The sequence below is a fragment of the Callionymus lyra genome, chromosome 12 (genome assembly GCF_982586985.1).
Source record: "Callionymus lyra chromosome 12, fCalLyr1.hap1.1, whole genome shotgun sequence".
In the NCBI taxonomy this organism is placed as follows: domain Eukaryota; kingdom Metazoa; phylum Chordata; class Actinopteri; order Syngnathiformes; family Callionymidae; genus Callionymus; species Callionymus lyra.
Genome location: NC_141829.1, coordinates 25473168 through 25497328, shown reverse-complemented (window position 1 = coordinate 25497328; position 24161 = coordinate 25473168). Strand labels below are relative to the sequence as shown.

Sequence of the window (24161 nt, the reverse complement as noted above, 5' to 3'; positions counted from 1 at the left end):
ACTTTATTAATCCCTCTGGAGATTTCCTTCGGGATAGAAATAAAATAAATGCTAACATAGAAACAAAAAACCTGGTGTGAGAATGGGTCAAATTGCATGACTGTGACACTCAATTTTGATTGTTTTATTTTCTTGTTTCACTTTCTTTTGTTTTTAAGTTCTGTACATTTCACCGTTAACTGTTTCGTATTCGTTTTAGTGTTCGCCTCCCATCGTTTTTCTGTTCGGCTCGAACGAGAGTTTATTCAGATACTTGAAAATAATTCATATGTTTTTGTTTTTATTATTGTTTGTGTGGGGAAGGAATTCAGGGAGATGTTTCTGTGCCAGAACTGGCTTATAGGGAGCAAACCTGTGACCTCGATTGTATAAATTTTCCAAGTGTGTTATTATTTGGAACCTTTAGAATACCTTTAGAATAAAATGATTTACAGCTTGTGTAGTTGGGAGGGGGCATAAAATAGCAACCTAACACATCAATACTTTCCATAGGGATTAATAAAGTCTATATAATCGAATCTAATCATTGTTTCAGAAAGGATTGGGACACAGAACTTAAAACTCGACTGGTCCTTTCTCTTGTAATTACAATTTAAATGTGTCTGTGAACCAAGATCTGATTTCTCATCATTGTTTAAAGTGTTACTTCAGTTTTGAATCTAACAGTAGCTAATACTTTTCACGCCACTAAATTTGAAGTCATTTAACTCATTTAATATGTGTCTTTGTTAACTCTTTTAACCAAAATATTATCACTTAAAATGGATCGTTTCTCTGGAGATGAACTCTCATTTACCCCAACCACACCCACTCTCCTGTGAATGGTTGAGCATCAAAGTCTCAGACTACTATTTTCTTTCAGCTTTGCCATGTGAGTCATGTGATGCATAAATAAGAGAAAATACGTCTGAATTATGACAGATTATAGTTTTCCCAAAGGATTTGATGCCAATTTTTCCAAGGGAAATGTTGATTGTGAATGTGTAGTCAAACGTTCCCACTTTTAGATCCAGCGAGTAATTTATCATTTATATTTTGATGATCTTTTAGCATTAATTTAAGTATGGCATGTACGTATATAATTATATTAATCTAACAACAGCAAGCCGCGTTGTTAAACACCTGCCGTCCTTGTCGCGGTCTGTTCACGATCGAGGGACAAATCAGCTCGACTCATCATCAACAACCTTCTTCTTCTCATCACGTTGGAACGTGTGCTTGTCGAGTGTACAGCACAGGAATGCCGTGTTGTTTGCGAGGGAACTTATTAAACAGCATTGCGTTAACCTGTCTCAATCATAATCATGATCTCTGAGGCAGTGTGGGTCGACAAGCCTCGAACGCTTCCTGTCGCTGTCAAGAGCCATGGGCCTCTCCAGGGAGTCTCAGCATTTCATGCACACATATTTGTCCAATTCAATATTCATTCGCCATCATTACATTCCACTGTAAGGCGGTTTCTGCTGAGTTGAAAAGGAAAGGGAGTGGGGCGGGTATTTCCCGCCTTTATAGTAAATTGACTGCACCCAGCAGGGTGGTGAGTTCTTTAAGCTTTCTCAAAGCCAAGGCAGGGCCTCGAGGATAAACCAATAGTGAAGCGGTTAGAGGGCGGAGCACCAAATGGCGTAGAACCCTTTTGCTTTCACCAATCCTAATGAGTTTCGTTTTTGACTCAGTATTGTGTAAACATGGCTGCGCAGGCTGAACGCGGAGTTCCAGTGAGCACTGTGAGTAGAATAATAGAGCAATAACCAAATTAAATGCACTTAACAGTCTGCTAGTTTGATATATATATCAGCACTGCGGACCTTGTGTTTGCGAAAACTGAAATATTGACACATATAGAGACGGGAGTCAACCTATTTGACGATTACTATATAGTTGGTTTCATATTGGATGTTCGACAATGTAAGCGAATAGACGGAACTTTAAGGCTGTGGTTATGGCAGCATGGAGGTGTTTCAATTATAAATTTCATGTGTTTCAACCTACATTTTGCTTCATGTTTTAAAGCGGTACCAGGCCCCTATTTACACTTGATGTAGTTCAAGCTTTTACATCTCCACACACGCAACAGGATTTCAATTTTTGTTAATGTGTAGATTATTTCATGTGGAATTTGTCTTTAAATCATTTTCTTCTTACCCTATCACGTACTGAATGTTGCTCATGGAAAAGTGTTGAATATAAGTATGTTTATCAAATTCATCAAGGTTTGTCACAGGACGTCATGACATTCATTCATCCTAACAAACATTGAAAACTTTTTTTTTTAAGTTTATAGAGTGAAGATGCCTTAGAATGGAAATAGAAAGTGAATCAAAAGCTGTGTGATTTAGTGCAGGCTAGAGAGAACAATGCAAAACTTAAAGTCAAACAGGTCCCTGTTAATTTGTATATTAAAAGTGTGTTTTTAAATGAACTCCTTTTTAGCCCTTGGTTGTTGCTTCCTCAAATGTTGGTGTATTTTTTAATGATTGTTATTTGGAGTTTAGATTTTAAGAGTTAACTTTGAATTAATTAAAAGGAAATTTCCTTTAGTTCATTCATTTTTAAAAGATAATTCCAAATTTGAAGAACATGATGATTCTCAAAAGCGCTCAGGATCAACCTGTGAAAATTTGGTCTCATTGAACATTTTTTATACAGGTTATCACGACAGTAAATGATATAGATCATTATTTGGATATTAGGATAAAGGTCCAGACAAGAGAAAACATCCAGGCTGGATTTATTCACTGCACAAGAAGAAGCAAGACTTGAAAGACTATTATTTTCCTGACAGTAGCTAATATCTTTCACGCCACTAAATTTGAAGTCATTTTACTCATGTAATATGTGTCTTTGTTAACTCTTTTTACTGAAATATTATCACTTAAAACGGTTCGTTTTTCTGGAGATGAACTCTCATTTACCCCAACCACATCCTTTGAATGGTCGAGCATCAAGGTTTGTCACAGGATGTCATCAATCCTGGAAGTCTCCACTTTATTGGGTATTGATTTGATTGTTTAAGCGCTTTGTGACCCTGGTCTGGAACTTATTGTTTAAACAAAGCTGGGCGTGATTACAGTTGGTTGGCGCAGGAGTGAAGCCCATTATGTCATAATGGACTCCACTCTCTTGCAAATATTTAAAACAAACTTTATAAAGTAATAAGTTCAAAACATGGTCATGATGAGGGACTTACTGCATCTCGGAGAGGAAGGAAGACTTTAAAATTTGAAACGTGAGTAAGTACATTTGTTGCCCTTTAAGTTATAATTCTGCTTCACTTAAGATAGTGTATGATACATATTCCCAAACCTTTAAAAAAGTTTGTGAACTGAAATATATAACATTGGTAGTCATGTGATGCATACATAAGAGAAAATACGTCTGAATTATGACAGATTATAGTTTTCCCAAAGAATTTGATGCCAATTTTTCCAAGGGATCAATAAAGTTCCATCTTTCCATCTAAAAGTAAACATTAGAAGAGGTAAGTATTATCATGGTACGATTAAACATCTTTTTTATTTTTTTATTTTAACCTCTTCAGTTTCGTATCTGCAGGTGTTTAACTATTAAACAACATACTTGCTGACGCACAGACTCTCTCTCTCTCTCAAAATATAAACGAAAGTGTCCCTGTTTAAATTAGATTACTATTTTCTTGCAGCTTTGCCCTAAGTTTCTTCATTCTAACTCCACCAGCCACACCTGGCCCTTCAGCGCCATCGCAGAGCTAATTGGTGAGTAAATAGTGGCAGGTGACGCTCGTGAAACTAACCACACCCTGTCCGTGCTTTTGATGACGATTGCTCTTTGTGTGTTTGTGGTTACATTGTTTGTTTCCATTTTTCCTCCCTCAGCTAAAAACCTAAAGTGATAGAAATGTAGTTCTTTGACTTTGTTTCCAGACAATGCGTATGACCCCGATGTCAGCGCTAAGCAGTTCTGGATCGACAAGACCGTGGTCTACGGCCAGGAGTGCCTGAGCTTTATGGACAATGGCAACGGTCTGAACCATGAAACCATGCACAAGATGCTCAGGTACCTTCACTGGCGTCTAGTTGAAGTTGAGTATTTTTCTGATCCCATTTTTCTTTTTGACCCAGTTTTGGCTACAGTGACAAGAAGGCTGTGAAAGGCATTAGTCCGATCGGCGTCTATGGCAATGGATTCAAATCTGGATCTATGCGCATTGGCAATGATGCCATTGTTTTCTCCAAGTCCAAGAATGCTTCGTGTGTCGGAATGCTATCTCAGACATACCTGAAAGGAATTCAAGCGGAGCAAATCCAAGTGCCGATCATCAGCTTTAAGCAGACCAACAGCTATATCCTTCACTCAAGTGTGGCTCTTTTGATGCAGCTCCAGTTTGTTATTTGTCTTGACTTTGTTTACCACTGTGTGTACCACAAGAGCAGAAAGCCAGTTTGGAAGACATTTTACGCTTTTCTCCATTCAAGTCAGAGTCGGAGCTGCTCAATGAGATCAACATAATCGGTTCAGCGCTGTTCACTGGAAACACAGGAACTCGGATCATCATCTGGAATCTACGAAGGTGTGTATCCTGCCAGGTGACTTAACTAGGGTCTTTAGCTCAGAGCCGGTAGAGTGTTGGAACTAATGTGGATGATGTATAGAAGCCTGACATTTTCTTTTAAACGTGATCTCTAAAATAATCTAATGATTAATATTTATGTGGTTTCTTGTCTAACAATGTTATCTTTCTTAATTATTTAAAGCATCTGTTGTTCTTCGACAGGTATATTCGTTCATTAAATAGATTTCTTTGATTCTTGTTTTTCACCAGAATGTCCAACGGCAAGACTGAGTTGGACTTTGAGAAGGACCACTACGACATCAGAATTCCGTCCAACGTTTATGAGGCAATGAACCACCGTCCTCAACTCCAAGACAGCCTAAACCCACACACACCAGAGTGTGTGTTCTCTCTGAGGGTAAGACTGTTCACACTGAATAAAACATAGCACATGATATGAGATATTTAGATTAAACTGTCCACTCTTTCAAGTTATACCAAAACAGCTTTAAATACCTAGAGGGGAACATTTTTAAGGCAAAGTTGAAGTGAAGGACTCCCGCCCCAATCAGAGTTTTTTTTCATCACATGGTAGTGAAATGCAGTTGTGCTGAATTTTTTTATGCAGTTTTGAGTTTTCTGCTGTGGATCTCAGATTTCATCACCTATTTTGGTGAGGCTGGTGATAAAAGCAACAAAGATTTCACCTGCTTCCTGAAAGTGCCAGGAGTGTGTGTTTGTTATTAATAGTAATAGAAATTCTGTCAAATAGATCAAACTTATTATCTCACTTGAAATCATTATACGTTTTTAAATTACTACAATGCTTTAAGTTGGTTTTCTTTTTTGCATTTGCAGGCGTATTGCAGCATCCTCTACCTGAAGCCTCGATTGCAAATAGTCATAAGAGGCCAGAAAGTAAAATCTGAGCTCATTGCTAAGAGTTTGGCTTTCACCCAAAAAGACCACTACAAGCCTGCCGGTGAGGTTGGTAAAGTTCTTAGATTCATTTTCAGCTGCTTTCCTAAAAGAAGAGGTCACAAATTAGTCATTAATTTACATTACAGACCAAGAAGGTCCCTATCACATTTGGATACAACACCAAAAGAAAGGACCAGTATGGTGTCATGATGTATCACAAGAATCGACTCATCAAAGCATACGAGCGTGTCGGATGTCAGATCAAGGTGAGTCTGACTTCTGAAGCCAAAAAAGATCTCCATTTCCTTGGCTTATTCTTACAAAGTCTTCCACTGTCACAGGCAAACAACAAAGGAGTCGGGGTCATCGGCGTCATCGAGTGTAACTTCCTGGAGCCTACACATAACAAGCAGAGCTTCATGGAGAATGACAAATTCAGGTAATGGTTCTGCTTGCTTCTCTGTTGTGTATTGTGTGGTCATGACTTTCTTTGTTCATCCAGGAATACGTTTTACAGTCTGGGATTTAAACTGGAAGAATACTGGAAAGAGATGCAACACCGCAAAAAAAGCGAGAACCCCAAAAATACAACACCAGTGGAAGATACATTGTGAGTGACATTGTTGAGCAGTCTTCAGTCCTGAGTTGATTATAATTTTAAACCTTGCTCTATAGGAAGCGTCCTGACCAGAACTGGGTCCAGTGTGATGTCTGCATGAACTGGCGTAAACTTCCTGATGGTATCGACATCAAAAAGCTTCCTGAAAAATGGTCATGCAACATGAATCCAGACCCCCAGTACAGGTGAGGTGGATGACTTTAAAATACTACCCAATCCTGTTTACCATGTTTAATCATACCAAATCTATTATTTGATGCCATGTCACCCAGCCTCTGTCCTCAACCTGCTGGATGTGAAACAGGCTTTTATTGAAGAGAAAAAAAAACTAATTTTCATTCATATTTTTCAAATATAGGAGCTGTCAGGTAGCAGAAGAGCTTGAAGATTCAGATAAGGAACAATCGTATACCAAGACCTACAGAAAACAGTAAGTCTCAGTGGAAGCAGAGTTCAAATATTCCATACCCTTAAATTAAAGCATTGGGTTCTATGTTCCTCTATTCTGAGGTCAGGTCATGGGAAGTTTAAGTTAGACTTAGTTGGATGGATTAACACATGCTGGTCACAAAAGGACACATTGTTTGTCTTTCATAATCATAATTTTTTTTGAAAAAAACTTTAAACCACATGACTCTACCAGGGTTTCTACAAGTCAGGATAAATAAATAATCTTTTTTAAATTTATTCTGATTGTGTAAACATCTGAATTTTTGAAAAAAAACCCTCAAGGATTGCACACTAGGTGTCAATGCACTGAAATCGCAGATCCAGTCAGAGTCGTGATGTAGAAAAGTGATTTCTACAGATTAAAAGGCATTTTCTATTTTATGTTATGGCTTTTCATATTATTGTTTGATAAAAGTCTGAACCACTCAACAAAAAATAAATTTCCATGTTCGGTTTTGGGACGGAGATTCACTTCTTTGTTCTAAGATGCGGTATGCATCGGTAGATTCAAGGTGGATCGAATTTTATTTGTTTTGTAAAAATTCATGATGCTTCGGTGCTAGCCTTTTTGCATTGGCAAATGCAATAGTAACATCGATTTTCGAGGCACCCTAAACTGTAGGAGTCACATTAAATGGATCATGCTTTGTATTAGGTGTTGAGGGAAATGAGTATTGTTTAATCTGTAGTTTTTGAAGTTTATTTTGTTAAACGTTATAAAGGGCTAAAACATTTTTTTTACATTTACGTGTTTGATGTCTAATCTTATTTATGTACTAAAATTCCAATGTTACTGGTGTAAATGAATTTGAGTGATCTGTCTGAAAATACTGAATTATGTAATTTTCTTAATTTTTTTTGTTAAGGGTACAGTGGATACTTTCCTCAAATTGTAAGAGAGTAAAACAGAATTGTGCTTTAAAGGTATGGAAGCTGAGTAGACTATTACATTCCCAAACCCCAACTACCTGTATCGAATGATCACATATCAAACTCAACTCTCTTATGATTAAGTCATATTGTGAGCAAATATTTTTTAATGGATCATAACGTAAAGAGGTTTGTTTTAATCGCATCGTATTGTCCGGGATTTCAGTGTATTGTATTGTATCGTATGACTGGCAGTGTATTGAAATGAAACAGATGTTCTACCAGTCTGTGGTGGCCAGTGTCCTGTTCTATGCTGTGGTGTGTTGGGGTGGAAATGTGTCCAAGAGGAGTGTCAACAGGTTGGACAGGTTGATCAGGAGGGCTGGTTCTGTGGTTGGAATGAAGCTGGACTCACTGGTGACAGTTGCTGAGCGGATATCATTGAACAAACTACTGTCCATCATGGATGATGACAGTCATCCTCTGAACACTGTCATCAGTGAGCAGAGAAGCAGAATGAGTGCACGAATGCTCCTACCCAGGTGCAAAACAAATAGACTCAGGGACTCATTCATCCCTCGGGCTATTAAATTGTACAATTCTGAGTTCGGGGGCAGGAGTGGAGTGAAAGTATCTGGATGTTCTGTTCCATGTTAGTCTTTGTATCTTTGTCTTTGTTGTTTTTCTTTCCTTGACCTATGTCCTTTGTCTTTGTCTTTAGACTTAGATTGTGTCATCTTGTTCTTCCTCTTTATGTTCTTCTTATTTTATTTTTTATGTATTATTTTTTATTGTTTATGAAAAATTGCTGGCTATTGGTAAAAAACAATTTCCCAAAGGAGACCTCCTGAGGGATCAATAAAGTTTTACCTTACCTTACCTTACCTTAAATGCATATCGAACTGGCCTTAGTGCTGGAGATACATTACATCATAGTTTCATGGAACACTCAAAGTCAAAAACATTCTGTAACATTTCAAAGTAAGTTTTGTCATGTTTCATCAAATAAAATCAATTCCTTGTGTTATTATACATACAGTACATACACAAACATACTTACAGCCCAGGCTATAAGTATGTACATCTATACATCTGACATTTAAATCAAGTTTCTTATGTTACTGGATTTTGTCTTCCTAAAATCTTAAATTCTTGTTTTACTTGCAGAGAGAGAGAAGAAAAGAAGATGCAAGAGAAACAGGTGAGCCACTTCTCTCTTCCAGCTGGTGACAGTAGAACTCATTTAACCCTTTCATGCCACGATTATAAGAACCTGCTTTCAAAAGTTGTTAATGTTTCTCTTTGGGCATAAAACCCCTGAGTTAAGATCATACTCTCAGGTTCTACGAATTGTAGGTAAGTAAGTAAGTTATTTGTATAGCGCTTTTCCAGACCAGGGTCACAAAGCGCTTAAACTATCAAAACAATATTCAATAAAGTATATATTTTAAAGATCAAGAACAAACTGATAACACAACAGGAGTTCCAGAAAATCAAGGCAAAGCCTGAACAAATAGAAACGCCTTAAGATGTTTCTTAAAGGAGTCAGTAGATCCATCAACCGCAAAGAGAGAGGAAGATTGTTCCAAAGCTTAGGAGCAACAGCCTGAAAAGATTTTTCTCCTCTGGTCCTGAACCGTGCTAATCCCTCTAACTGCTTCGATATTGGGGCCCTGTCATTTCTCTGAGAAAGTTGTACCCGCTGTACTTCCTCCCACCAAAAAAAAACAAAAAAACTGCTGGGTGACAAGGTTATAGCGCTTTGCACCAATTTGTAGAACCTGAGATTATGATCATATCTCAGGGGTTCTACGTCATTTGTTGCTCCTCTAACCTCTAACCACTTCGCTATTGGTTTAAACCCAAGGCGAAGCTTTACCCCCAACTAGACACCGCTCCGAACAGCAGCATCACTAGGGGCCCGCCGGCCCAGGATCCAAATCCACTGGCGCTTTCGGGGGGGGATGAAATCGCTCATAAACAGTATGAGCTACTGATCCTGTCGCCACGTAGAGGAGATAGGCTCTAGCGAAGGTGGAGGTTGACGCCCAAGAAGCGACTGAGCAGATGTCTTCTGCTGCAACACCGCGCGAAAGGGCGACTGAAGCTACCTCACCACGGGTGAAATGTGCCCCTAACTTGCTAGGAGCAGATCTACCTGCTGACTGGTAGGCCTGGATAATGATAATGAGAGACCTCTGAGGGGGACCTCTCACCCAGCCAACATCTACCGTGGCAGATGAATAAGGCATCAAAGCGTCTGAATGAGGCCAGGCGCCAGTAAACAAAAACCTTACAGGACAGGAAGGAGGAGTTGAGAACTTTCGGACGACGGTATGCTGGGTTCGGACGCAATAAGACTGATGACTCCTCGACTCAAAAGGAAAGACACTCAGGGCTAATGTGGAGGGCACAAAGCTTACTTGCTCTCTTCGAGGATGTCCGGACCAGAAGGAGTGAAACCTTAAAAGATAAAATGTAACTCATTCGCAGCAAGCCAAGCTGCACAGCCGTGTGAGCTGCTGCCATGAGAATCAGGAGGGACACAACAGCGCCAGCAACTGTGTTGTCGACGACTAAAGGAGAGAGCACAAAGATCGCTCGCTCTCTTCGTTGATGTCTGTACCAGAAGGAGCGAGACCTCAAACAAAATGTCCAGTGGGACTTTGTCAAGAGGTTCATGTCAGGTCTGTGAGAGAATCCAGCACTAGCTGGAACTCCCACTTAGGGCTGGAAGGCCTCACAGGAGGTCGAAGCCTGTAAGCCCCCCTAAGAAACGCACCACCAGAGGGTGGGTACAAGCCGAAGCACCCGACGTGCCTTGTTGTTATGGCTGATGCGAACACTCTTAGTGTTGCCACAGTCCGTCCGTTATCCAGCAATGTTGCAGGAAAGACAGGACAGCAGAGACAAATCAGGAGCTGTCGTCTAGGGATCTGTCACACCAGCGAGAGAACATCCCCTATTTTGAGGTATAAAGCCTACGTGTAGACAGGAGCATTAGCATTAGAAAATGCGCATAAGCACCGCCAAATAAAAAGACTTGGTCTTCGAGCTAAAATCCTGTTCTACATAACCATGCCCACTCTTTTGTGGTTAGTCCAGCAGGAAGTCTTTGCCTCAAAGGTACTGTGTATACAGAAAGAAGCAGCACCCTCTTCGCAGCTGCAGGAGTGAAACCCATTATCTCGTCATAATAGGCTCTGAACAAATAGTACTCGTAACCTCTCATTCCGAAAGGCTTCACGCGGAGGGAACTTTATAAAGTTATAACTTTAAAACAGAGCATTGTCATGATGAGGGACTTACTGCATCTTGGAGAGAACATTTCAAACATGTGAGTAAGTCAGGAGAGTTGGGTTTTCACACTAGTTGCCCTTTAAAGACAACATACTTCCCACATAACACGCACTTTAAACACACCAGCCAACTGTGTGTCAGATCTACTTTAGGCTCCTCACACAGCAGGCAAGCACTTGCATTGCAGCGGCCGGAGAACGTCCCTCAACTGAAAAAGCGTTAGGGGGACTTGATGGTGAAAAACTCAAGGAGGAAGTCCGTTTGCAGAAAATGGATTTGAAACGGAGCATTCCCGGAGATTCCACAACACCAATGGGAGGAATCAGGATTGATGGACAAAGACATAGCTTGTTAGCACTGACTTGGATCCACCAAAGGATCGACCACAATTTTAGGCACAGCTGGTCTTCTGCTTCCGGGGGAAGAACTCCCTTCTTCCAACCATGTACTCTAAAAGACCGTTCAAAAGGAGTTGCTGCAGAGGATGGTCTAGTCGTGTCCCACTCAACTGGGTTTCCGACAGCTCCGCTGGTTGACAGTTTTGGGAGATGCCACAGTTGACTGGATCAGTCCTCTCCACTACCGGTGAAGTCAGGAACCAGGAGGAAGCCAGACACCAATTCCACTGAAATTAAAAGTCAGGAAAAAGTCGATGAGTGACCGAGGATCAGCCTCATATCAGCCTTGATCCTCCTTTATATACCTGTGCTAGGACATGCTGGAGGCCTCATGTCAGTCCTTTGGAAGATTTGAAGATTGTTCAATAGATCAATTTCAAAGACAAGGATTTTCGACAAGCAGTGCAACACAACCTTTCATCAAAACTGAGTAGAGAATTGCGGCCATCTTGAGGAAGGCAAGCCTACTGCCCCCTGCTGGGTGGCGAGTGCATTTATCTTTCTCAGGTAATCCATAACGACATCCTTTAGAGCCTGTAGGACAGAGCATGAATGATGTAGATTTATTTTAAGGATCTTGGTTAAATAAATACAAAACAAATATTCCAAATTTAAACTTTTTATGCCTTAGTTTTTTGATGTTGTCAAAGATTTAAATAGTCCTGGTAACCTCACATTGTATCCACAACAGTGAAGAAGGAATCAGAAAATGTAATACCTTGTCGCTCCGTCGTCACATGACTCACCAGTTTGTTTAATTTCCAACCTCCTGTGCATGAAAGGGTTAATATCGGTCTAATATCTGTGTGTTGATGTCTCTGACTCTTCTGTGATGTTTGTGTTTGGTTCGGGCAGCATATTATAGCTCATAGAAATCAGCAAAATATACAAAAGTTTACCTGAAAGCACTATCTCTCTCTGGAAGTTTATTTTAAATGTTTTGCTGGTGCTGCACAGACAAGTCCGATGCCAAGTCCACCAGTGACACCGCAGAGCAGGATCAGATCTAATTTCAGAGCAGTATTTTCCCCGAGGGCAGAGAACTCTCCCCAAACCCCTCCCACCACTTCACAGTCAGGCAAGTGAGTGTGTTTGTGTACAAAATGGTAAAATAACACAGTTAATATCATCTATGCAGCTTGCAGTCCGTCCAGCAGCAACAGCCACCTGTTTAACACCAACTACTACTCGCTGTCTAGCAAACAAAGGTGAGGAGCTCTTTTGTTTAAATTCAGTCTGTGTCATACAGACCTTTTCCCGTCATCACAGGAAGAGTACATTTAATCCTTTATGTACTACAAAGTTTACCATTTTAGATTAGAGGGGCTCTAAAATCTATTAAAATGTTAAAAACTACAAAGCCAAGGTCAGATACCTCAATGAGTAAAACTACTTGAGATGTCAACATTTACCATTTTATGTGTAACAGAATCTTAACAGTGACAAAGTGTCACACATTTGTGAAGTACAAAGAAAATTATACATGATTTAAAAAAGAGATTCACAAATAAAAAACTGAAAAGTGCAGTGTGCAAAAGTATTCAGCCCCCCTTAGTCAATACTTTTTGGAACCACCTTTTGCTGCAATTACAGCTAGAAGTCTTTTGGTGTATGTCTCAATCAGCTTTGCCCATCTAGAGACTGAGATCTTGTCAGTGCTCTTCTTGTTCAGCCTGTAAGTATAGGTGGACGGCCGCGTCTTGGTAGGTTTGCAGTTGTGCCATACTCTTTCCATTTCCGGATAATGGATTGAACAGTGCTCCTTCAGATGTTTAAAGCTTGGGAAATCTTTTTATAGCCTAACCCTGCTTTAAACTTCTCCACACGTCTGGTGTGTTCCTTGGACTTCATGGTCCTGTACGCTCCCTAATATTCTCTTAACAAACCTCTGAGGCCGTCACAGAACAGCTGTATTTGTATTGTGATTAGATTACACACAGGTGGATCTATTTAGTCATTGGGTCAACATTCAATCATTAAGCAGTCTTGATGAAAAATCCTGAAGGCAATTAGTTGGGCTGAATAATTGTACACACTGCACTTGGTTTTTTATTTGTGATTTTTTTTTTTTTTTTTAAATCATGTAAATTTTCTTTTTACTTTACAATTGTGTAACACTTTGTGTTGGTCTTTCACATTAAATTCTAATAAGATATATTTATGTTTGTGGCGTGTAATGTGACAAAATATGTAAAATGAATACTTTTGCAAGTCACTGTATATAAACCACTAGAGGATTCTGTCTCCATTCAAACACCTTCGACCTAATACCATAACAGCAACGCCTTTCCAGTAAAAATAAATGCTTGTAAACCTACTTCAAATAGAGGCTTATTATAGCCATATTTTGCGCCCTACGTATTTTACGTATTCATTCTTCTTGTATTTGATGACCTCAAACTGATTTATGTGGTACACAGTGCTCAAATCTATATAATATCAAATAATATAATCCAGTAGGTTTTATAGTTGAAAAAATGTGGTAGTCTTTTAACTCAACTACTTTAGTAACTAATTCACATTCAATAAACACTAGAAAACCCATTTAGTTTTTTGTATTAAGACATTTTGTCTTAATTTAAGTTTGTTAAAATTAAACTAACCCCAGACTCAAACCAAGCACTGTGCGACAGCACCTCATGAAAATCAATTCAAACTTATCAGACGCTAAGTGCTAAACTAGTATCCAATCCTTAAAAAAAATCCCAAAGATATGAAGTTATATCAAGAATCATTTAGTCACGTGTCATATGTGGGCGGGTGCTTTATGGTGTCACAATCGGGACAATTGTATGAAGGCGCACACACAGTGAACTTGTGGCGCAGAAACACAAACAGTGAGCACAAAAACGGTTCTACGTCATTGGTGCTCCGCCCTCCAACGGCTTCGCTATGGGTTTACCCCGAGGCACTGCCTCGTCTCTGAGAAAGCTTAATGAACTCGCCACCCAGCAGGGGGCAGTACCTTCCTATAAAGGCGGGCAGCACCCGCCGCACTTTCTCCATTTTCAACTCAGCAAGAAAGCTCCTGGATACAGCATGGCGAACGTGAGCATGAGCGTGGACGTTGATGTGTCTTTGTGTTTAACGTGTGACACCCCCCTGGGGAGGGGGGACACACACGCTCTCTGCTTCGTCTGTCTAGGCCCAGATAACGCGTTTGCGGATTGTGGGGCCTGCCGTATGCTTCCCGAGGAGGTCCGGAAGAGACGGGGAGCATACGAGGCCCGTCGGCGCACGCCGCGTCCTCCAGCCAGGTCGTGGGCCGACTACGACGAGGAGGACGACCGGCGGTGTTATGAGGCGGATCCGAGCACCCTGTTCGGTTCCGAGCCGGGGGACGTCGAAGCGGTCGGGGGAGCCGGGCCGGCTCCTCGCTACCCGCTTGACGCCCTGCCGCGCATATTCACCGCCTCGGCAAACCGCATGGAGGTCGAGCTCCCCCCCGTGCCTCCACTCGCGCCACCACCGTTTACATGCGGAGTGAAGGTCGGGCGGAACGAAGCGCGCAGGCCTGCTGTTCCGGGGGTTATTTGTCCTAAGCTGGACGAAATCTGGGGCTACGCGCGGCGAGGGTCTGCCTCTCCCATGGCTTCAGGGCCTCCCGTAGGATCCTACGGACCCTATTGCCGTGTGGACGGGGTGGACTGGCGGCGCGGTGTCCCGGAGCCCTCGGATACGGTACGTGCCGCCCTCGACCCGGGGGCTCGACTGTGGCCAGGCCGCCCTGTAGCTCTGCCTAGAGCTGAAGACAGGTTGACGGCAATGTTGTTCAACCGATCCTACAAGGGGGGGACGCAGGTGGTCTCCCTCGCGAACAACATGGCTCTCCTGTGCGGTGCGCTCGACAGGCTCACCGTGGACCGAGACGACCTTGGACCTTCGGAGTTGGAGGAAGTCAAGGACTCGGTGGCTGCGCTCCTCCGGATGTCGCAGGCGTACGCGATCCTGGGAGGGGGTCTACGCGACGCTGGACAGCTAGGCCACCGGCACCTGTGGCTAGACCTGGCCACAGCGCTGCCGGAGAGAGACCGGAGGCTCCTCCTGGACGGACCAATTACGGAGGACTCGCTGTTCGGTCCGGAGCTCCGGAACGTCGTGGCCCGGCAGGAGGCAGCGCAGCAGGAGTCGGCGCAGCTCCGCCATCACCTGCATGGGCGTGAGGACGAGGCGCGACGGGGGTCCGGCGCTCGGAGACGGAGAGCCCGTTCGTCGGCCCCATCAGCTGGTGCGGGGGGGAAGCGTCACCAGAGCCAGCCGCCCCAGCAGCACCAGCAGCAACGGCAACAGCCGCGGCGGGCGACGAGCGAGCGTCGCCGGGTTCCGCAGCAGGAGCCGGGGAGCCAGCAGCGGAGCCAGCAGCCGCAGCGGAGCCAGCAGCCGCAGCGGAGCCAGCGGAGGAGGGACCCGCAGCGGCGAGGACGCAGGGGCGTCGAGGCTTCGTCTCGGGGGAGCCCTCCTCCCCCTTACTCTTTCAAAGGGCTTTATGTAAATAAAAACAAGAGAACGTATAACGTTTCTGTGGTTCGTTCTGAGAGAGATGTTGGTAGCGTGCATGTGTTTCCGCCTGTGAGTGTGACGTATTCACAGGCGTCATTAGAAACTTTCGCCGCTAATGCTAAGCTAACATGCTCCGCCGGTCATAGACGGCGTGATTTTCCTCTCAAAACACAGTCCGAAGGAGGTTTTAAACCCCTTCGTCCGGGTCATACCGAGACTGCAATAACGGAGTCTGTCCACACGAATGAGGGGCAGACTCCAACCACATGTGTTTTGTTTACAGACGAGCAGAGGTCCGCGAGACCGGCTGAATCAGCTGTGTTTACTTCCGCGTCGACCAGCGCTCGTGCCCGACAGAGCGTGACAGCTGATGAGGTGAGTGGAACTTGTCCGGACATGTCTATGTTAACCGGAGGTTGTTCCTTCCCCCACAGCGCTGTCTACAAACACTGGCACCGTGGAGGACGTCACGTTTGGCGGCGGAGAAGCGCCATGGAACTGACGCAACCTGGTGTTTTTACGCGCAAGTTTTTTCGCCGTTCTGAGACCAGGCGAGGGCGAGGAACTTCCGTCCCGTCTGGTCGATCAACTGGAGAGGTGCATGGCGGTCGGATCTCACGAGTGACGAACAGGTCGGGACCGCCAGCGGGGCTGGAGAATGTACGGGACCGGGTGAGTGATGCGGTGCCGACGCGCGCGCGACCTAACTCACTTCAGCTCCGGGTTAATTCTCCAGCGCTTTCCTCCACATCGCGGGTTTTGTCAGCTCCGGTGACACTAAGAAGTGCTCAGGGAGTTGGGAAGACTTCCGGGGGGGGAAGGGAACACGCACGACGCGCATCTGAGGTGTCTCACGCGCACTTGCGCGCTTCTCCCACAGAGCCGGCTTTTATGTATGAGAGTGGGGGTTCTAGTGAATCCAACTCGAGTACATGCTCTGTGGATTCAAGAGATAGAGACGCGGCTTGTGTGATGCCCTTTCGTCTACGGCCCGTCCATGGGGGGCGGGCCGGAGGACTACCCAAGGTTCGCCAGGGCTGCGGTTCTGACAGAACATTATTCGGCTTGGAGTCGCCTGGTTTTACTTCTAGGACCCACTTGGCTGGGGGGAGTAATCAGGCGGGGCTATGCGCTACAGTTTGCCCGTCAACCCCCGCGTTTTTCAGGGATTCTCTGGACGCGTATGGCGGAGCAGGAGAAACTATCCTGTTTGAGAAACGAGGTGTCTACTCTGCTGCAGAAGGAGGTCGTAGAACTGGTCCCTGCAGCCGAGATGATGACAGGGTTTTACTCCCGGTACTTCCTCGTGGCGAAGAAGACCGGGGGTTGGAGGCCCATTTTGGACCTCAGCTATTTGAACAAGTTCATAGCTACCCGCCCGTTTCGCATGTTGACGGTCAAGAAACTGCTTTCAGGTGTATGTCCAGGAGATTGGATGACATCTATCGACCTGACCGACGCGTACTTTCACATACCGATAGTCAAGAGACATCGAAAGTACTTGCGTTTCGCCCTCGAGGGTCGGGTGTTTCAGTACACTCGACTTCCGTTCGGCTACTCTCTGGCACCCAGGACCTTCACCAAGTGTGTGGAAGCGGCAGTGGAGCCTTTGAGAGTGAGTGGGGTAAGGATCTTGACCTATCTGGACGACTGGTTGATCCTTGCCAGGTCAGAGGCAGAAAGTTACGCTCACACACAGAAGGTGTTGAGCCATATTGCCACCCTGGGGTTCACAGTGAACCTCAGCAAGAGCGCTCTGACTCCAGTTCAACAGTTAGTTTACCTGGGGGTACTGTTGAACTCGGAGGAAGGATACGCGCGCCTCCCGGACGTGCGTATCCAGCCCATTCTCCGACTGACAACACAGTTGCTGGAAGCTCGGTGTCACGTGACAACAGCAGGCACTGTTATGTCCCTCCTGGGGCTCATGGCGGCAGCCCACACGGTTGTTCGGCTGGGCTTGCTGCACATGAGGGAGCTTCAGAGATGGTTTGGTCGTCTCAAGCTAGACCTCAAGCGGGAAAGAGGTCAGAAAGTGCGCCTTCCCGCTCGGGTTTTGCAGGACATCCAGTTCTGGAACTCTCACGCCAACCTCAGGCGGAGAGTTCCATTGGGTTGCGTCCTTCGTTACACTCAAGTGTTCACAGACGCTTCCCTGACAGGTTGGGGAGGCACCTCGGGTCAGGCCTATGCCAGTGGGGTCTGGAGCAGTCCGGTGCTCAGACACATAAACTGGCTAGAGCTGAAGGCGATTCACAATGTCCTGCTTCACCTCTCTCCCCAACTGTCACAGTCCAACGTCCTAGTATTTTCAGACAGCTCCACCGCCGTGGCGTACGTAAATCGCCAAGGTGGAGTCAGATCCCCAGCCCTTCTGTGTGTGGCAAGGAAGATTTGGCTGTGGGCGGACTGTCACCTGCTTTCGCTCAGAGCCCAGCACGTCCCGGGCGAGCTGAATGCAGTAGCGGACAGACTGTCGAGGGGGGCCGTCCAGGACGAATGGGGTCTGTCCAAGGCAGTGGCAAGCGAGATCTGGTCTCGATTCAGTCACCCGGTTGCAGACCTCTTCGCCAGCAAGGAGAACTTCAAATGCCCTCTTTGGTTCTCCCTCAGGGCTTCGGACCGCCCCCCACTAGGCGTGGACGCTTTAGCCCATTCGAGGTGGCCGGTCGGTCTGCTGTTCGCCTTCCCTCCTCCGCGGCTCCTTCTCCCCTTGATTCGGAGGACGAGGCGGGGGGGGCTGAGGTTAATTCTAGTGGCACCAGACTCCCCGGGGGCGCTCTGGTTCCCAGAGCTGGTGCGCATGGCGGTCGGGGCCCCGTGGGCCATCCCTTGGGGCCCCGCTGCCCTGTGTCAGGCGGGGGGGACACTGACAGCGCCCCCGGTGCTGGGCCGGCCTCTCAAGGTGTGGCTCCTGCACGGGACGAGCTGATCGGGACCTTGGACCCGGACGTTCTCCACACGCTGGAGAACGCCCGGGCCCCATCAATATGTAGGCTTTATGCCTCAAAGTGGGGGATATTCTCCCTCTTGTGTTCAGACAGGTCCTTGGACCCCAGCTCTTGTTTGGTCTCCGCTATCCTGTCTTTCCTGCAACATTTGCTGGATAACGGGCGGACTGTGGCGACACTGAGAGTGTTCGCATCAGCCATAGCGACGAGGCATGTCGGGTTTGAGGGTGCTTCAGTTCGCGCCCACCCCTTGGTGGCGCGTTTCCTGCGGGGTGCCTGCAGGCTTCGACCTCCTGCAAGGCCTTCCAGCCCTCAGTGGGATCTCCAGTTGGTACTGGACTCTCTCACAGGCCCGACCTTCGAGCCTCTTGACCAAGTCCCACTGGATATCTTGTCTTTCAAGGTATCGCTCCTTCTGGCACTAACAACCACGAAGAGAGCAAGTGAGCTTTGTGCCCTCTCCATTAGCCCTGAGTGTCTTTCCTTTGGCGTCGAGGAGTCTTCGGTGTCTTTGCGTCCTAACCCAGCGTTCCGCCCGAAGATTCTGAGTTCCTTGTTCCGGGCGACGACCTTCACGCTGCGGGCCTTTCACCCGCCGCCTCACTCGGACCCGGGTCAGGAGCGTCTCCACCTGTTGTGTCCAGTGAGGGCGTTGGCCTGTTACGAGTTTAGGCGCTCTGATGCCCTTTTTGTCTGCCACGGTAGATGCCGGCGGGGAGAGGCGGTCTCCCCCCAGAGGTTCTCTCATTGGGTGAGATCGGCCATTATCCGGGCCTACCGAGCAGCGGGTGGATCCGCTCCTAGCGGTCTGAGGGCACATTCCACCCGTGGCGTGGCAGCCTCAGTGGCTCTTTTGCGGGGTGTGGCAGCAGAGGATATCTGCTCTGCTGCCTCTTGGGCGTCCACGTCTACCTTCGCTAAGGCCTATCTCCTCGACGTAACGGCGGGATCAGTAGCTCATACTGTCTTGAGCGCTGTTGTGCCCCCCTCAGGGCCCACGGCTCAAGTGGGTTTGGACCCTGGGCCGGCGGGGCCCTAGTGATGCTGCTCCAGGAGCGGCGTCCAGCTGGGGGTACATTTATCCCGTCAGGCTTCGCCTTTTGGGTAAACCCATAGCGAAGCCGTTGGAGGGCGGAGCACCAATGACGTAGAACCCCTGAGTTATCTATTATAACCTCAGGTTCTACGAGTTGGTGCGAAGCCCTCCAACCTCGTCGCCCAGCGGCCGCCCTTCTCGCTGAGTTTTCAGTTGGAGAAAGTGCGGCGGGTGCTGCCCGCCTTTATAGGAAGGTACTGCCCCCTGCTGGGTGGCGAGTTCATTAAGCTTTCTCAGAGACGAGGCGGTGCCTCGGGGTAAACCCATAGCGAAGCCGTTGGAGGGCTTCGCACCAACTCGTAGAACCTGAGGTTATAATAGATAACTCAGGGGTTTTGTGGGGCATAAAATACAATGTTGCTTCTAAACATCGCGTGCCCGTAATGATGACTCGCTTGTTCCCGAGTCGGCACTTCGACCTCTCTCTCTCTTCTGAGATCCAACGCTCTATCGACTTTTTTCTCTCCGAGCGCTGGCCACAAGTTCTACGATCAATAAATCACCTGCTAATAACAACAATACTAACCCATTAGCAATTCCGCTGCGAAGTTATCATCATGTTATACTTAGCATATTACATTTGTTATAAACTACTTTTTTATATTGAAATAAAATATTAATCACAGATTGATTTGGTGTGGAGAGAATATACATGTAATATGCTCCATGAATCAAGACACGCCTGGAAACCCATCCATCCATCGCCAGCTCTGACTGAGGGATCCCAAGAAGCTCCCATGCCAGTGAAGAGATAAAATCTCTCCACCTGGTCCTGGGTCGACCCCTTGGTCTCCTCCCAGCTGGACGCTCCTGGAACACCTCCAAAGGGGGCATCCACAAGAGATTCCCGAAACACCTCATTTGACTCCTTTCCACGCGGAGAAGCAGCGACTCTACTCCGAGTCTCTTCCAAGTGACAGAACTTCTCACCCTATCTCTAAGGGAGACGCTCGTTCTATGCTGCAAAGAGACTAGAAGCTGACTAAGTCTGTAAGAGGTTTTTAATCTCTCTGTGATTTTTCCCTGATTAAACAAAAACTAAAAGTACTGAATGTGCCACTCGTACAAAATGCAAATCAAAAAATGTCTATTTCATTATATATTAATTAAATGACTATTAATTATTTTTAAAATGGCTTCTATGAAAAGTTAAAGAAGCTATTATCCTGCAAGGCCTATTTAACTACACCTAACCAACTGGATTATTGTTGACCATGACTGATTAGGGAAACTGACTGGTTATCAAATACAATCTTTGAAATTTTCAGGTCAACCAGGATAAAAAGAAAGGGTGGAAGTTTGATAAAGCATCCAATATCAGATCAATGAGAACATGAATTTGAATGCCCTAGTTGTATGATTACACTCAACTATTCACTAGACAAACTATTACTAGATTTCTGATTTTCAGTGTAGCAAGTGGTTCTGCTACACAGCCTCCAGGTAGTTTGTTGTTTAAGAAATTCTGTACTGGTGAAGTTCAGCAGAATCTTTAAGCTCTGAGCTGTTGTCTTGTCTGTTTCTGGTTTGTCTTCAGACCAAAAAGAAAGCTAGACGTCGGTCAAACGCCAAAGACAAAGACGAACAGAGTCGACCAAAAATCCAGGTCCCAGGTCATTGCTCTGGACAACAATGGCGACAACTTCTTAATGGAAGAATCCAGCCCCCCGGTCAATAAAAAAGATCGGAACTTGAAGAGAGTGAAGGATCCTTGTCCTTTCCTGCTGCTGGACTACAGCAACATGGCTACCCTGGATTTCAGCAACACTGTGACCTCAGAGGAGACCGCGTCCCATCAAGTCTTCAGCACTGCTGAGCAGACTCTCCAGAATGGTTTCAGTCATGTAAATGAAATGCAACCTATATGTTTGGATCCTGTGGAAGAGCTGAATACACAGCAGGCCCAGCTGATGGAGCTGATGACGGCAACAGCAGAAGAGAGGGACCAGTACAAAGAAGAACTGAACCGAGTGACGTGTCAGCTGAAGGACCTGCAGGACCTGCAAAACCTGCAGGACTCTGTCAAGGTGAAGGTGGAGCCGTCAGAGGCTCTGTATGAGCAGCCCAGCACGTCTCACAGGAAAGACTCAACTGGGATCTCAGTCGAGCAGTTGGCTCGTCAGCTGCAGCAAAATACTTCAGAACGAGAAGAACTGCAGGCTCAGGTCAGTGGTTTTTCTCTGACATAAGTTGCCATGAAAATTCTGGACTTGAGATGGTGTTCATAACTAAAGAATCTACTCGCACAGGTGGAGCGTCTGAAGGAGGAGAAGGCTGGTTTGGTTCTGAAGTGTGAAGAGCTCGAGTCCCTTCTGCAGCTGACTTGTACATCCAGTCCAAAGCCTAGCACGTCCACAGAGTCACATCCTTCCAACAGGTTGATCAGACACTTTTTCTGTTAAAAAATTAATGTTTAGGAAGCTGATTCAAGTATAAAATGAAGTATAAACAACTTTTCAGAGGAGCCATAAGGTAAACTGACTGGTTTGAGGGGCTGTCAATCAATTGATACAGAGAAGGAACCTACTTTTTGGATAATTTATTGGTTTAAAATAATGTAAATTATAGTTTTGCCTGGTGTTTATGGAAATATATATATTTTGCGCTATATTTGAATCTTGGTACATTTTTAAAATGTTTAGATGATCTCGATTACACATGTGATGTCTTAAGGTGAAGTTGCCAATCATTCCTTTGACTTCCTTTGTAAAAATTAAAGGAAAACAAGTATGTGTCTTAGAGATTTTTTCTCTTGAGTGAGTCGTGGATAATGAAATTGCAACTGAAATAAGCCCTATATAGATGAGAATCTGACTAACTCAATAGAAATGTCCAACAACATCTTCAAAACAATTTTTTAATCGTAAATATAATATATATATATATAAATTATTATGGAATACTTAGAGTAGACAGTACTTTCTGAGGAGGCTTCGATCATTTAACATCTGCAAGAAGCTCCTCTGCATGTTCTACCAGTCTGTGGTGGCCGGTGTCATGTTCTATGCTGTGGTATGTTGGGGTGGAAATGTGTCCAAGAGGAGTGTCAACAGGTTGGACAGGTTGATCAGGAGGGCTGGCTCTGTGGTTGGAATGAAGCTGGACTCACTGGTGACAGTTGCTGAGAGGAGATCATTGAACAAACTACTGTCCATCATGGATGATGACAGTCATCCTCTGAACACTGTCATCAGTGAGCAGAGAAGCAGAATGAGTGCACGAATGCTCCTACCCAGGTGCAAAACAAATAGACTCAGGGACTCATTCATTCCTCGGGCTATTAAATTGTACAATTCTGAGTTTGGGGGCAGGAGTGGAGTGAGAGTATCTGGATGTTCTGTTCTATGTTAGTCTTTGTATCCTTTGTCTTTGTTGTTTTTCTTTGACCTATGTTCTTTGTCTTTATCTCTAGACTTAGATTGTGTCATCTTGTTCTTTCTCTTTATTTTCTTCTTCTTATTTTATTTTTATTTATTATTTTTTATTGTTTATGAAAAATTGCTGGCTATTGGAAAAAAAAAAATTACCCGAAGGAGACCTCCTGAGGGATCAATAAAGTTTTACCTTACCTTACCTTACACACTTGGCAGTTGACAACACGTATGGATATGGATCTTTATAGCAGAGTAGCGTCTCCTGCAACAACGTGAAACAATTTTTAAAGGAGAGTTCCTGATGAATTTGCCGGGCGTCGTAAAAAACCTGTAGTGAAGCTTTGGTTACATTACAAAGACCACCCTTTTTCTATTCTCCTCTAAATTCTTCATCTTCATGAAGTTTAAACAGCATTTTTTAAGGCATTGATTGGTTGAACAGCCCCCTGTACTTAAATCTTCAAACATTTTGTTCCCTAACCATATTTCGTCAACACATTTAATGTATGTTTTATTTGTCTTGTCGGTTGGAATTGGAAAACTTGAAAAACTTTAACATTTAAAATTAGGGGATTAAAATTTAATTTAATTTAATTAGTATTTATTAACAAATGTCAGGAATCTCTTAATATAGTGTGTGTGTATATACTTGCCGTTTTAAGTTTCGTCTTCTCTGCTCTCTTAGTCTGGTTGAGCTTCGCCACAACATTGGACGTCTGCTCGTCCAACATGTGCCTGGCCTGGACCTGGACCTGGACCAAGTCAACTATGAATGTAATGTCATCGATGAGATCCTGGAACAATATCTGGGATAAACTGGGCTGTGGGACTTCAATCTGACTTCTGAGGACAAACGTGTGCCATTCCGTCTAAATGACAAACTCTGACATTTTTTATTTAAACATACATGTGTGTCCATATCCATTATAAACATGATTGAAGGAAACAATAATGTGTGAGAGTCTAATGATAATATTTCACTGCTGCAGCTTTAGATAATGTGTGTTAATGTGTCTTTTATATTGTTCCTACACTGTCTTTACAATAAATAATATTTTCTTAGTATTGGATCACTGTGCAAGGAGCTGTCACCAATCAGGTTTTCTTTATGTATATTAATCTCCCTTAATAAAGACTTGTGTAGAATATTT

The 24161-nt window shown here is 44.7% G+C and overlaps 1 protein-coding gene across 1 annotated transcript; it reads left to right on the top strand.

Annotated features, from left to right (window-relative positions):
- The first annotated feature begins 1688 nt into the window (after window positions 1-1688).
- LOC148068775 (MORC family CW-type zinc finger protein 3-like) lies at window positions 1689-24123 on the top strand. The gene is made up of 18 exons (XM_087804868.1): window positions 1689-1727; window positions 3662-3734; window positions 3903-4035; window positions 4101-4321; window positions 4393-4549; window positions 4802-4949; window positions 5390-5518; window positions 5599-5718; window positions 5794-5891; window positions 5955-6062; window positions 6128-6256; window positions 6430-6501; window positions 8559-8592; window positions 12047-12167; window positions 12228-12297; window positions 21174-21801; window positions 21886-22013; window positions 23696-24123. Exons 1-18 carry the CDS (start codon window positions 1689-1691, stop codon window positions 23823-23825), a joined length of 2538 nt encoding a protein of 845 aa, XP_087660994.1. The 3' UTR covers window positions 23826-24123.
- The last annotated feature ends 38 nt before the right edge of the window (window positions 24124-24161 follow it).